Here is a 15,315-nt window from a genome sequence, read left to right as displayed (position 1 = left end):
ATTTCTGTGGATAAATACGAGTTTTCTATGCAATGCCCTTGAGCATTGAGCATCCTTTTCCCTTCCCTTATTCATTTTAGCAATTAGAGCTGCTCTCATTTGAGAAGCATCTCCGGTAAGCTGCTCTCCAGAGCTTTCCCAGTTGGCTCCTTCAGCTTTTCACAGGTTGGGGCCGTGGTTTTCTCGGCAGCTCCGGGCGGGAGCGGCTCCTTCCCGCGGGGCGGTGCCAGCCGGGCTCGGCTCCTGCCAGCCCGCAGCCCACGCTCCCCTTCCCCTTCCTAATGACAGGGAGCTGCCTGCACAATGGCTGCTTCCAACTGGGAGAACTGGTTTGGGTTGCACTGTGATGGGTGCTGGAGCTGCCCTGCTCCTCAGACGGTCTTGGTGTTATTTTCAGTAGGTTTCACTTGGGAAAGTTTCCCCTCTCCCTGCCTGCTTTATTTATGAATGGAGAGGAGTCTTCTCTCTGCTTAAGCTTCCAAGGAAGTGAAGTTTGGCTTTCAATTTGCTTCCTCTCCCTCCCTTTGCTGCCTCTCCTCACTGGAGCAGCCGGGCTGGATTATTCCCTGGTGTCACCAGCAGGTGCTGTGGCACCTTGGTTGCTCACAGAACCCAAGTGATGGATTTGAAGCTGTGTTATTACAGGTAAATGAGGGGTACAGGGAGATGTGCTGCCATTAATGCCTGGCTCCCTGCTTTCCTGTGTTCCAGGATGGCTTTTTTCCTGGAGGAGGTGATGACTTGCACCAAGCGTCTCCTGGAGGTGATATCTGGCTGGCTGCCCCGACACTTCTTCGGTGCAATCCTGGTTTCTCTCCCAGCTCTTGCAGTTTTTTCACACTTCACCTCTGATTTTGAAACAAATATACATGTAAGTTGTTGAACTCCATTCCCTAAAGTGAGTGTTTGCAGCTACCAAAGCTTGTTGCTTGCCTGCCTTCCTCCACCTCCCTCCTGCTTTTCATCTGTGTGATAGAGATCCCTTGGAGGGATGGGGCTTTGTGGATGAAGGAATTCCTGGTCTGTTATGTAAACACAGCCATGGTGAAAACTCTCTGACAAAAGGGGAGAGGATACCTAGAAATTCCTGCTGCTTGCATACCTTTTTCTCTTAAACCAAGCACTTCTGCAGGATTTTTTTTGAGATAATTCCAGTGGTTTATCCCAGGATTATTGTCCTGGGCTGGATTTGGAGTTTGGAGTCAGAGAAGCTGTATCAGTGAACCTCAACAATGGGAACAGGATTAGTGGGGGGTGTTTTGGCTTTGCAGAGTGAGATGAAGGAACTCATCTCACTTGGTACCTAGGAATGGCCATTGCAGGGGTTGTGGGAATGGTTAAAGGAACCCAATAACTGCCTTCTGAAAAGGAAGGGAAAGAAATTGGCATGTTTAACCCAGACACAGAGATCCATAGGGAATTTGGTGTCTCTGTTATTAAAAGCACTCAGAAGGGGAGAACAAGGGGTTAAACATTCATAGAATCACAGAAGGGTTTGGGTTGGAAGGCACCTCTTGTTCCAGCCATGGGCAACAGTGAGGAGGGGGTAGAACAGTTTAATTTAAAAGCCAACTGTAGCATAAAATCAAGGCTTAAAAACTGTGAACAAAATGGCCTCAAGCTGGAGATGAAAGATTGTTTCTCTGCAGGTTTCTCTGAGGCAGCACAGTGTGCAATCCTTCCTTTGCAGGATCTTCAGGGAATTCTATTTCACAAAGCTTTGCTATTTCAGGGTGTAGGTAATGACCAGATCCTCTTCACTCTTCCTATCACAGCTTATTCCTGGTGCTGGGGGCTGTTTGTTCCATGGGAACATGTGACCACACAATTTTTGGTCCTTGCTGATTTAAACACACATCCTGTGGTTGTCACAGCCACAGCAGGGTGTGGCTGACATTCTGGTCCATCCCATGCTTAAGATCATTCTGCAGTTTCTACCTTTTGGAGCTTTAGGGAAGAAATTTTAAGCTGTAAATTTATTTATTTGTTCATTCAGTCTAATGATGGTCTTTCCCCTCCATGATTATCAGTAAATTAACCACAGGCATGTTTTCCTCCAGGGAAGGGAGCTGAAAACCTTCAAATCTCTCAAATCTGTCTGTTGATTTTGATACCATCCCATTCATCACCATCCTTGATCATCTCTCCAGATGTTTCAGATAATATCAGAACCACTTTATGAGTGTGTTCTCAACACAGGTCAGGTTGAGTCAAACCACTGGAGGCAGCAGCAGTAAAATGGTGATTTTCATCACCAAACTGAGAATGAGCTTTGCTTTTTTTCCTCTTGCAGGTGCTCCAGAGTCGTGGGGCTGTTGGCTCACTCTCCAAGAGATGTCCCAGCTCAGCTTGTGCTCAGTGTTCCCACACTCATGGAGCTCTAGGAAACAGAGCCAATCTATAGAGGGTCAGGTAAGTCTCCTCCTTTACTATGACATGGTTTTGCAAAGTTTTTTTTTTTAATTCATAGCATTTTATACCTTCCCTGGATATAAAATAATTATAAAATGAAAATTAACAAAAACAACCATGAAAAAAAAAAAAACAAAAAAACTTTCCAAAGCCATGCATCCATAGTAAAATCCAGCACATCCTGACCCTCTATAGGCTGGCTTCATGCTGGGGCATCACTTGGAGTGAGAAGCTCTGCCCTGCCACTTCAGGAGACCTCAAATGGGGGGAAAAAAGTAAGTTTAAGTTATGGGGTTTTTATGGACACTTCTGAAATTCCTTTATCCGTTTTTAAGTCACTAAAAAATCCAACAATTGTTGTTTGTGGTTTAAAAATGGTGAATTATGTAAGGATTTTTCCCATCCTCTGTGTCTGCTCTCAATCACATGCTTGTTTGTTATGCCACAGGACTGCCAGGCTGCAGAGTCTGTACTTCAGCTGCACAGGACACCTAAAAGGAGAGAGAAGGGGAGAGAATGATCATTTCATGCTGTAAAACACAGCATAAAGCTAGACCAGAACTCCTTCATCCAAGTGTGGAGTCTCTAGTTTAGCTTGGATGGTCATGAATATCTTTGGGAAACCAAAATTGGCACATCATTGGCACACTTGAGAGTTTTGAGCACTGTAAGGTTGTACTGGGGAAATGGAGGTGCTCTGAGCAGTGCATGTGCATTTCCTTTCATTTATCCAGGCAAGCTGTGGACAGGTAAAAGGGTTTTGAGATGAGGAATTTGGAACCTCATATCAATCAAACCTTAATCAAAATGTGAGCTTGTCCTTTGGCAGTGACTGCAGCTGCCTTTTGTCACTGAGGCAGATCCTTCCTTCCCTGGACTCACAGGGCACTGTGGGAACTTCTCTGAGGAGTTTCTAAAAGCAGGCAGGTGGGTGAAGTTGCACTCTGCATTTCCAATGCAATAGAATTTCAATATTCAGTTCAAAGCAGGCAGGATCTAACCCCAGCACTGGAGGAGAGTTTACCATGAATTTTCACCTTTTTTTTTTCCCTTTGTTTGAATGAGAAGAGGCACTGAGCTTTGACCAAGGTAAGCTGGAGGATCTGGAAATTACTGAAATAACTTGGTGTGTGATAAAACCTCCATCCAGGGAAAACAGTGACAAAGCTCCAGTGCTAAAGATTTTGTTGCTGCTGGAAGGGAAGATGTTCAGTGACAAAGCTCCAGTGCTAAAGGTTTTCTTGCTGCTGGAAGGGAAGATGTTCAGTGACAAAGCACCAGTGCTGAAGGTTTTCTTGCTGCTGGAAGGGAAGATGTTCAGTGACAAAGCACCAGTGCTGAAGGTTTTCTTGCTGCTGGAAGGGAAGATGTTCAGTGACAAAGCACCAGTGCTGAATGTTTTCTTGCTGCTGGAAGGGAAGATCTCCATCTCCACGTGGGCTCACCCCCTGTGCCCATCACCCAGGATGAATTCTCCATGCTGGCTGTGTGGCAGGGCCCTGGGCAGCTGCTAACCCCCCTCTCTCTCTCTGTTGCAGTACACCATGTTCATGTGTTGTGCCATTCTCATCACCATTGTGCAGTACTGTAACTTCTGCCAGCTCAGCTCCTGGATGAGATCCCTGCTGGCAACGGTGGTGGGAGCAGTGCTGCTCATCCTGCTCTACGTCTCCTTGTGTCCCTCCAGGTGAGCCTCACTCCAGGGAGCTCAGCTGGGCTCCTTCCAGGGAAACAAGGGGCTGGTGCACAGGATTTGCTGTCTGCCATGACTTTCTCCAGCATCTCAACCTTAATGATTTTTATTTCTTCATTATTTATTTATTTTTTGAAGGATTTCAGGGGTGCCTCTTCTGTGTGACACTCTGTGCTTCCTGATGTGTTTCTAGGACACAGTTACAGACCCACAGAATTGCCTTTCACCATTAGTTTGAAAATCTGTTTTATTAAGGAATTTCCCAGGTATTTTGTGGTGCCAGAGAGCCTAACTGCTCCCTAACACCCCTCTGGATTTATTTTTGCTCTTAGGATCCACATATTCTTCTTCCACCTCCTTCCTCAATTCATTTTCCAGTGTGGAAGGCAGGTCCTTAGGTTTAATAGGATCTAATAGCCAGTTCCATTCTCAGTTTCCTGCCTTTTCAGAGGACTCTGCAGAACTGTAACCAGAGGAATCAAGATAATGCAGTTTCTGTGCAATAACCTTAAATTTTTCCAGTTTTTCCCTGATAAATTATTTTCTGCAAGGAGAATTTGTTTGCACTATTCTCCTGCTGTTTTCTTGTCAAGGGGGTCCTTCCAGCCTTCTACTCCTATTGGCACAATTTTATAATCAACTTGCACTTCTCAGTAGCTTAAGACCCCACCTTGGGATGGATTTAGGAAGGTCTTCTCCTCAATCATTCAGTTCCTCTCCATCAGAGACCTGCTGAATCAGAAGGTGAAAAACATGAAAAAAACCCAAACAAACCAAAAAGAGTTTGCAGATACATATTTTAGTGAGTATTTAGCTTTGATTGCCTCTTTATGTGTCTTCAGTGGTCTCTTTTAATCTTGATCAAATTTATATTTTAAAAAAAGGGAGGATAAAAGTCCCCTCTTACCCCTGTTCACATCTGTGATTTGAGGTGGCTGTAAGGGTTGGAGGGAGAAAGTCCTGGAAAAAATATCCTGGAGCTGGAGTCAGTTGACAAATGATTTGTAAATCATAGTGACTACAGAAAAATCCCTTTCTTGTCTGTCTGCAGAGGACTTGGACAGGGAGGGCAGGGGAGATCTCTCCAGCTGCAGGGCAGGAAGGGAGTGCTTGGTTGTGAAGCCTCCCTGGTCTCCTCATGGGTTTGTCCCATTGGGTTCAGGATCCCCCATCTGTCCCCAGCCCTGAGTGACCCTCTCCCAGTCCCAAAGATTTCTCCCTGTGGTTTTTCCTTTTTCCCTTTGTAGCACAAGTGCTTTCAGTGGCTCAGCTTCACTGAGAGCCATGGAATCACAGAACCCTTGAGTTTGGAAAAACCCTCTGAGGCCATCAAATCCAGCTGTCCCCCAGCACTGCCAAGGCCACACTGCCCCATGTCCCCAAGTGCCACATCCACAGGACTTCGAAATCCCCCAGGGGTGGGTACTCCTGGATTTGCCAGGGCTTTTGTTTAAGACATTTTCCCCTGCTCTCCATCCAAACCTCCCCTGGCACAGCCTGAGGCTGTTTCCTCTTGAGGTGTCTCTGGTTCCCTGGGAGCAGAGCCCAACCCCCTGGCTCCAAACTCAACCCAGGCTTGGTTTTGCAGGGGAATTAGCAGAGAGCAGACCCTCAGTGCCATTTCTTGGTTCCCTGCTTGCTCTTCCCTGATGCCCCAGCAGTTCCTGGAGCTCCTGGAGCTCCTGGCAGAGCCTGGTGAAGGGGCCATGGATACTCTCCTGGACAAGCTCTGGGTTGAGACTTTGTGCAGAGAGAAAGACCCAGAACTGGGCATTTTCCCTGCATTTCAGCTTTATTAATGGCTCTTCCAAAGGTGGGAGGTGGAGACCTTGCTGTTGTGTCAGGTCACAGCATCAGCTCTTGCTGAGTGCTAAAGGGGCTCTGTGAATGATAAGAAACCCCATTCTCTTAATAATTCTCTTATTTCCACCTGTGGTGTGAACGGCAGTGACCATTAATGGGCAAGGTTCAGAAATCATGGAATATGTTGTTATTTCATCCCTCAAAAATAAATATTTCAAGTAATAGAGCTGTTGAACTGCAGGTCTGAAAGGGAATTGATAGAATTAATCCTGAACAAGAGTCACACAGGTTTAGTCAGTGAAACCCATTGCTTCAGGTTGTTAATAATCATCTTTTTGTTTGTCTCTTACCATGATTCTGATAATATTTTTGTCATGGTGGCAGCTGCAGCCCTGTCTGCAGTTTGACTTCCTTTTCCAGTTATAACTAATCCTGAGAGTTTGATACTCTCTTGCTACTTGGTTGCAGTATAGAAATTGTAATTCAAATAAATAAGCAAAGTGTTTGAATTACTTATTTTCTCTAATGGCATCTTAAAAATAGGTTCTGTGTTAGGGTTGTGGGGATTTGGGAGGTCTTTTGGTTTTGGATGGTTTGGTTTGTTTCTTTGTTTGCTTTGTTGGTTTTTGTTTGGGGTTTTTTGGTTTTGGTTTTTGTTTGGAGATGTTGGGGTTTGTTCTCTTTGTGTTTTATTTTTAAAATATTTGTGCTGTGTTCTCACATAAGATGGAGGCATAATGGAGTCTTAGAGCTCTGGGATTGCTTTTCCCTATTTCCAGGTAAGATGGGATTGTTTAACAATTACTTGTTCCAGGCATGACAGAGTTCCAATTTCCCTTTTCAGGGATTTGCAACTCTGGCTGGTTCTCTCTCCCAAGCAGATAAGTCATGTTCAGACAAAGTTTGTGTGCAGTTATCAGGTCTGCAGTGCAGTTCTTGGTCTGTGCAATAGGGAAATGGAAAATTCTGTCTGGAATGCTGCAGGATGTTTGTTTATTGCTTTAGCTTTCCCTCTGAAATCAGTGCTTTTCTCATTTCAGCTCCATGGAAGCTCCTCATCTAGATTTGGCACAGAACTTTAGGTAAGCTTTCTATAAAATTACCATCTTTATATTTAGGGATAAAAACATTTTCAGTGAATTACAGGGAGCAAAACTTTGCATCCACAGTAATAACTTGGGAATTCAACAAATTGGTTCAGCAAGTTGTGTTTAAGCTTCTCCTGTAATTTCCTTTACAGATTACTTGGGTATGACCAAAACTCATCAGAGCTGGTGCTGCACTCACAGAGTTGTGTAATGATATTTTCTCCTAAATTGGATTTCTAGGCAATAGAACTGTGGAGGAACTATTTAAAACAGCATCTGTTTTTCCAGTAGCAGCAGTTTTTAGAGCATTATGTGTCCACCACGAGCTGTTTCTTTGATTTCCTTGGCTGATTTGCACCATTCAGAAGCAGTGGGAGTTGGATGCTCTCACAGCTGGGCAGGTGAGAATTCCCTGGGGCAGAGGAAAAGCTGTGGAATAGCTGGATGTGCAGCCAGCTGCCTTCCCAGGCTGGGATGTGACACTCTGGGCCTGGCTGTCACCTTCCCAGGCAGGGCAGGGAGTCATAAAACTGAGAGCAAAGGGAATTTACCCTGGAGCCTTTCAAAGCAAACAAAAATCCCTTCCTGGGTAATTAATGGCCCCTTAAAAGAAGAGTGTTAAAGATTCACTCTGGTGATTTCAGTGTTGAGTTTCTCATGGGTTTATTGCAAGTTTTTTGCAATACCATTTCAGTGTTTTACTGGCCCTTGGTATTAGACAAGTCTGGGTTTGCTCATTGCAGATTTGGGGCAATATTTGGGCCTTGCTGGGTTTGACTGAACTGTGGGGCTGTGACTTTGGTAAAAGGGGTTTCAGGAGCATGCTGCTTGTCCTGGGAGGATGTGTTAAAACAAAATTCCTTTATAATGACTCTCATCTCCACAAATGCTGTGGTAGTTCAGAAAACACATGGGGTTTGGTACAGAGGGATGAGAACAGGATTGCTTTGGGTATTTCTTCACCAAGGACTCAGCTCTTACTGCACTGTTGGAGTTTGGGGGGGCTCTGGCTTTTCTTGCATGGATTTTCCTTTTTCCTGGTTTTGATTAATGAAAGTTCTTTTTTGTAACAGAATTCCAGTTCATTGAATCCAGAATGGAAAGTTAAAACCAAAATAATAGAGGAGGCTTTTTTTTTTTTCTTTTTGGTAAACATCAGTGTGCTGATCACTCCAGTAGTGTCTCAGGATCAGCCTAAGTTTGGATCCTTATTTTTTGTTTGTGAAGCTTTTGTGCTCCTCAGAATTCCAAATCTCTTCCCCAGCAGGCTCCTGGGCAGCTGCTGATCACTGATCAATAATTCATCCTGCCTTAAACCTTTGACAGCTGGGTCTTCCCCTCAGTGACAGAAATCTGTGAAAACATCACCTGTCAAGCATTGTTGTCCTGCAGATATTTTTCTTCCATAAATATGTAACTTCTGAGTGATGACAGGGGAAGGTGAGAGTTGCTGAGCAGACCATGGAGGTGTCTGTGGTGAGCAGCTGTGGAGTGAAGCTTTCCCTCCTTTGTAAGGCTTGGCTGGTGATCTGAAGGCCAAGTAAGGCAGTGACCAAGATGTGTCACCTGTTAAACATTCCTAAACTTCATTTTTCACTTTTTATTAGGATGTTGTCTGTGCTCCTTGAGCTGAGGAAGAGACCCATGTGCTAATTCTGCTCAGCACTGCCCTTCAGTCCAGCTCCCCTGCCTGACCCTGCCCAAACCTGGACATTAACAAACACTGGGAGTTAAAAGAGAGAGCTGGGAGTTAATCCTATTCTGTTTCTGCCATTAAAGAGAATTTGGCTTCTTTCTTCAGGATTCTTATGCTGTATATTATTGAATATCACATTTCTAGAGTACAGAGTTTCCCCTTTTTTCTGGTAATGGACTAACAGAAGGTGAAACTCTCTTAGCCTAACAAAATTTTTTGCTGTACCTTTCTGCCAGAATTACATAAATCAGGTTCCTTGCTTACCCCACTCAGCACTGAAGTTTTCTCATGTTTTAGGAGGGCTAGACAAGGTTGTGTGTTGTCTGTAATGGGGTTGTTCCCTCTCCTTGATCAAGAATTGAGATAATATTAATATTGCCTGGGAAGGGAGACAGTAGCAATGGTAATGAAGCCTTAGCACAGAGTTCACCTCTGGACTGCCTGTAAATAAAAATGTGGAGTTTCCCTTGTTTTCCAGGCAGCCCAAAGGATACAGCCATGAACTTTGAAGGAAACATTTCTCATTTTCATTCTTTCCTCACCTCAGAGCTGCTGGGATGTGCCACTTTCCAAGGGGAAGCAGGAATTGGTCACTTGAGTGGAGTCTGCACTCACCTGAGTGCGGGGAAGGGTTTGTAGGCACCCACTGCAGGATTTTCATGGACAGCAGCACTTTGATCCCCTTTTCCACACCTTTCCTCCCTTGCATTCTTCTCAGATTTAGCAGGGAGAGCTCCTCTTTCAATATAGCAAGATACCAAATCCAAACAGGGGTTACTGCTCAGAAGCAAACTGGCTTTCCAGAAAGTTCTGTAAGTGGGAAGCCATTATCTTGATGATTTGTGATCAAGCCAAAGGAGATTCTGTCTCTGGAGTCTCACTTGTTCCATGTTCCCAGCCTGGATGGAGGTGCCAAGTTAATAGTGAGGGGGCTGTGCCAGGCAGCATTTCACCAGTTTGAGTTAAAGAGACACTGTCAGCTCAAGATCTCAATTGGAATGATTTTTAAAATCAGTTTTCTGCTGCAGCACCTCATAAAAAGGAGAATTGGGAAAGATTGGGATGGGGGGTTGATTTTTTCTGTTGGAGGTGTGGGACAGTTTTTCTTCTTTTCATTCCAGAGTGACTCCAGGTCATGGCTGCTGCCTGGGGAGGTGATTTGGGTGATTTCCAGCCCTTTAGGTCCTGTACCCTGGTCACTGCAACATCCCAGGCTGGAATTCCACATGAGGGTGATGCAGTTCCTCTCTCCTTCAGGCTGGAATCAGAGCTTTCCATCCTGATGCAGAATGGGATAAAATCTCCTGCTCTGGAGGAGGGATCCCACCCCATTCTCCACTCATGGAAGGAGGTCAGGGCACAGTGAGTCCCTCCCTGCCCATGCCCATCTCAGGGCTGGAGCCCACGAGGTCAGGGCACGCTGAGCAGCTCATGGGGAGCTCCAGGAATGGGAGTGGGAGCAGCAGCTCCTTGCCCAAAGGCAGATCCTGCCTCCCACTGCTCCTCACAGAACTTTGGGTGCTCACCTCATTCACTGCAGAGGAGTTAAAGTGCTTTGAGAGTGTTTTGTACAGCAACCTGTAAATAAAAAGCCCTTAATGGCTTAAATAAATCCCTGTGGCAGGAATGTCTGATGTTAGAGGGGATTATCTGGATCAAACTCTCAGAGCAGTAACAGAGTCAGTAACAGATCTCTGCCCACAAGATGTGTGAAAAAATGAACTCAGATTCAAAGAATCTGAATTGTGCTCCTGAATCCAGATTCCTTCCTCACTTTCCCCCACCTCTTCTTATTTTCCAAGATATTTTCTCTGACCCACATAATTTTGTTTTATTGGCCCATCAAGCTGGGAGGGCATTTTGTCACCTCCAAAATAACAGGGATTGTATTTCAGGAATTGTTCCCTGCTAGTCGTTAATTATGGAATAATTTAAGCTGGAAAAGACCTCCAAGATCAGGGAATCATAGAATAAAAGGGACCAACAGAGATCATTGAGTCCAACCATTAACCCAGCCAAGGCCACCACTAAACCTTGTCTTTGTCTTTGTCTCTGACTTGTCTTTCAAGGGAGGAAATAAACAGGTTCAGACCAGAGGTTCTGTTGAGAATCAGGGAGGAGGGAGTGTCTTGGTACAGCAATTACAGGAACCTGATGGTGGGGCTCTGTTTGAGCTGGGACATCTCCTCCTTTCATGGTCCCCTTGTGAAGAGGGAATAAATGAATATACCTTCACTTCTCCTGGGAGAAGTGTATTTATGGTAGAAAACAAAAGAACAAATTTTCAATGTAATCTGTCCTGTCTTTCATCTGAAATTCAGCCTGCACTCTCTTGTAAATATTTCACTCACCAGAAACTTTTTTCCCCATAGGATTTCTGTAAAAAAGGGAACAGATACAAAGACTATGGCACAGAGAAATGTTTTTGGATATGGGGCACGTTCATCTGTCTCACAGCTGTGCTGTGGTTTTGTTTCATCACACTTTCCTGTCAATCAAGTATTTGAGAATGAAACTCAGAAAAAAAAAACCTGTGCCTGTAATAAAGTTCAGTTCTGAAATATATCCAGAGTGGAAGCCTGTCCCCCATGGACATGAAGCAACAAAATGAACTCAGGAATGTTTTCATATGTTACAGTAACAAATTCAGCCTTCTCTTCTTGAGCTGTTGCTCCAGTTGTGCTGAGTTTTAATCCCCTCCTGCCTTCCCAGAGAAGTGCAGGCAGGTGCTGAGTGTGGATTCCTGTCTGGCTCTCCAGGAGCAAGGTTGATGTGATGCTCTCCCTTTTCAAACCTTCTCTTAACTCAAAGAACTTCAGCGCATGTCTGCTCATATCAGATCTCAAGCTTTGGCATAATTTTATCCCAAAAATGCAGTTGGATCCCTGCAGAAATGACTGCATGCCAAGCTATCTGCCTTCAGCCTTCGCTTCTGGGAGTGCATAGGTGGGGCCTGCTCAGATTCAATTTGTGCCTTTGCATCTCTGCAGAAAGTTGAGATTGGAGAGTGCAGATGTCTCCTCGTTCAGGGTGGTTTGGCACTGGCAGAGGCTCCATCAGCACCTCATAATCTGCACAGGCAGGCACTGAACTGTCGAAAGGATCTGAAATATTGCTCCCAATCCATGGCAGACAGGAATTCTTGATTATTTTATGTAATCTTGGCACTTGGAGAAACTTTCTGTCTCCGCCATGAAAAGCTGAAGTGGTTTTATCACAGAAAAGCACAGCCATGTTCCCCACTTCCATGCAGCTCATAGAACCCCAGACTGGGCTGGGTCAGAAGGACCTTAAAGCTCATGAAGTTCCAACCCCCTGCCATGGGGTTCTCCACAATGTGTCTTTTACAGGGTTATCTTCTCCCAAACCCTTCTTGTGTAGCATGAAAGGCACATGGCAGAGGTTCCTGGTCCTTGGTGAGGACACAAGGGAAAGGCACAGGAGTGTAAAGCAGCTGGTTCTGAATATTGGAGGTAATAAAAAATACAAAACCAGATAAATTCCAGGAAACTCACAGGCACCCCCACATACAGACATTCAGTGCACTCAGATACCTAAACACACACACAGGTACAAATTTACATACAGTGTTTTTAGATATATATTTAGATATAAGAGTAACTGTTTCCTTGCTGAAGTCCTTAAAACAGGATTGCCCTGTGCCACTGAACATGATGATAAAGAAATCTTTGTGGGTTTATGGAAGTACTTGGTGAGTTTAAAAATTAAATTAATTCTTAGGCATTTCCTTAACAGCAGATGAAGTTCTCAATGGATATTTTATAATTTAGCATTTCTAACCCAGCATTTCTACCTGTGGGGCAGGGATGGCCATGCCCTAAGCTAAAACACCCCCGTGTGCTCTCCCCCTGTGCAGCTCCAGGAAGAGCCCGTGCAACAGCTCGGCTCCGAGCGAGGCGCGGCGGCCGGCGGAGCTCATCGGCCAGGAGGTGGTCCTGGTGTCCTTCCTGCTGCTCCTGCTCGTCTGGTTCCTGAACCGCGAGTTCGAGGTCAGTTACCGCCTGCACTACCACGGCGATGTGGAGGCCGACCTGCACCGCACCAAGATCCAGAGCATGAGGGATCAGGCTGACTGGCTGCTGAGGAACATCATCCCCTACCACGTGGCCGAGCAGCTGAAGGTGTCCCAGAGCTATTCCAAAAACCACGACAGCGGCGGGGTGATCTTTGCCAGCATCGTGAACTTCAGCGAGTTCTACGAGGAGAACTACGAGGGAGGCAAGGAGTGCTACCGGGTCCTGAACGAGCTCATCGGGGACTTCGACGAGCTGCTGAGCCAACCCCACTACAGCAGCATCGAGAAGATCAAAACCATCGGGGCCACCTACATGGCGGCGTCGGGGCTGAACACGTCGCAGTGCCAGGACAGCAGCCATCCCCACGGGCACCTGCAGACCCTTTTTGAATTTGCCAAAGAAATGATGCGGGTGGTGGACGACTTCAACAACAACATGCTGTGGTTTAACTTCAAACTGCGCATCGGCTTCAACCACGGCCCCCTCACGGCCGGGGTCATCGGCACCACCAAGCTGCTCTACGACATCTGGGGGGACACTGTGAACATCGCCAGCAGGATGGACACCACCGGCGTCGAGTGCCGCATCCAGGTGAGTGAGGAGAGCTACCGCATCCTCAGCAAGATGGGGTATGACTTTGACTACAGGGGGACGGTCAATGTGAAGGGGAAGGGGCAGATGAAGACCTACCTTTACCCCAAGTGCATGGACAACGGCATCGTGCCCCACCACCAGTTGTCCATATCTCCAGACATTCGGGTTCAAGTGGATGGCAGCATTGGGCGGTCTCCCACGGATGAGATTGCCAACCTGGTGCCTTCTGTACAGAATTCTGATAAGATAGCCCATGGCACAGATAGCTCAGAAGCCAAGGACATCCTTCCTTCCGCCAAGAAGCTCCAGAAGGACGTGGCCAAGGCAGAGGAGAGGTGCAGGTTTGGCAAAGCCGTGGAAAAGGATGACTGTGAGGAGATGGGGACTGAGGAGGTCAATGAACTGACAAAGCTAAATATCTCTAAGAGTGTATGATGAACTGTCAGAGTTGCATGAAGTGCTCTGTCCATAGAAACACACAGACTTTTGCAATTGGCAGTTTTCTTTTCCAAAAGAGACCTTCTCCACACCTGGGTTGTACGTTTGTGTTCATTTCGGCACCTGGGGCTGTGTGGATCATGGCTCTTCAGGGCTTGTTTTCATCCATCTCTCTCCTCCATGCCCCAAACCACATCCCAAGCTCCCCAGCTCCCTGTGCAACCATCTTACAGCTGAGTAGAGGATATTAAGTGCCTTCAGATATACTCCATTGGACTCCCTGTCAAGGTACAGAGGCCCCAAGTGAAATCATAGCTTTGGGTATTTATCTAATTTTAAAGAAAAGAAAAGCTGTGGTTATATCATTTTTATTGTTGTTTCTCACAAAACACTTTTTTTGGCTAACGCAACTCCTTGGGTTTTTTATATCTCTCGGAACAATGTTTTACTGTTATCAGACCTTTTGTATGTAACACACAGACATGTGCATGTATCTGCCATATGAGACTGCTATAAAGTGCCAGTAATGCACCACAAGAATGTCTGGGCGAGGGGTGGCACCCTTTGGGCCGGGCTGGAGGGGAGTTGTGCCGTGGCTCAGCCTTTAGTCAGGGCAGGAGGAGCAGCTGCTGCCCTTCTGTTCTCCTTTCCCCATGCTTCTGCAGCCTCCATGTGCCATCGTGTGCTTTGGATACACTTCTTTTCCATATAGCCAATGAGTTACTGATCCTGGGAATGGAAGGAGGGTTGGGACAGTGCCAGCTCTGGGGACAGATGTCCAGAAGCAGGAGAAACCACGGGAGTGCTGCAGTTCAGGGCTCCCTGCTCCGTGTGCAGCTCAGTGGGTGAAGGTAGGTGACATCGGTGTCTCTGAGCTGATTGGAGAGAGACAAAGAGAGAAGCAAAATAAATGTTTTGGGAATGCCTTTATTTATTTATTTATTTTATTCCTGTTTGGTTTCTTGGGGTTTTGTTAATTTCATTTGGGACTTCCGTGGAAGGGACTGGGAGAGATAAATCATTCATGGGTCTAATGGGAGTGATGAGACAGAGTTTGAGCCTCTTTGAACTACCAACCACTGTGAGGATGTTATCTTTGGCAATATTTGGTTCCAAGCTGGTGACACTTTGGAAGCCACCTAACACAGTTGAGTATCCCAGCTTCCCTCTGGACTGAACCAATGGTGCTGCACAATATTTTCAGGATTTTACACACCCACACACACACACACAGAAACACACACACACACACACACAGAAACACACACACACACACACACACACACCTCTGTGCTTTTGCAGCAGGGAGGAAATTAGAATGCTCCCTTCCTGCTGCTGCAAGCAGGAATAGGGAACAGTCCTTGTAATGAGCTGAGAAGCACAAACATTTCCCAGCCCTGCAGAGAGCTCTGTGCAGGTCCCTGGGAGCAGAGCCTGCAGGAGCCCAGGAGCTGCTTGCACAGAGGGAGCTCTGGGCCTGGGGGCTTGGCCTGTGCCAGTCTGTGCCCTCTGCATTCTTCCACCACCTCCCTCTCTGGCATTTGGTGCCCTGCT

At 46.1% G+C, this 15,315-nt stretch overlaps 1 protein-coding gene across 2 annotated transcripts in view; it reads left to right on the top strand.

Annotated features, from left to right (window-relative positions):
- Positions 1–14,691, top strand: part of ADCY9 (adenylate cyclase 9) — an 87,478-nt gene extending 72,787 nt beyond the window's left edge. For both annotated transcript variants that reach the window (XM_063171239.1, XM_063171238.1), the window contains 4 exons: positions 712–871; positions 3,951–4,099; positions 6,949–6,990; positions 12,570–14,691. In XM_063171239.1, coding sequence (XP_063027309.1) covers positions 712–871; positions 3,951–4,099; positions 6,949–6,990; positions 12,570–13,758 — 1,540 coding nt within the window. In that variant the 3' untranslated portion in view covers positions 13,759–14,691. The remainder of the gene's footprint in view (positions 1–711; positions 872–3,950; positions 4,100–6,948; positions 6,991–12,569) is intronic.
- The last annotated feature ends 624 nt before the right edge of the window (positions 14,692–15,315 follow it).

The sequence above is a fragment of the Melospiza melodia genome, chromosome 18, assembly GCF_035770615.1.
Source record: "Melospiza melodia melodia isolate bMelMel2 chromosome 18, bMelMel2.pri, whole genome shotgun sequence".
Lineage (NCBI taxonomy): Eukaryota > Metazoa > Chordata > Aves > Passeriformes > Passerellidae > Melospiza > Melospiza melodia.
The sequence above is the reverse complement of the archived record's forward strand: the minus strand, read 5'-3'. Positions and strand labels throughout refer to the sequence as shown.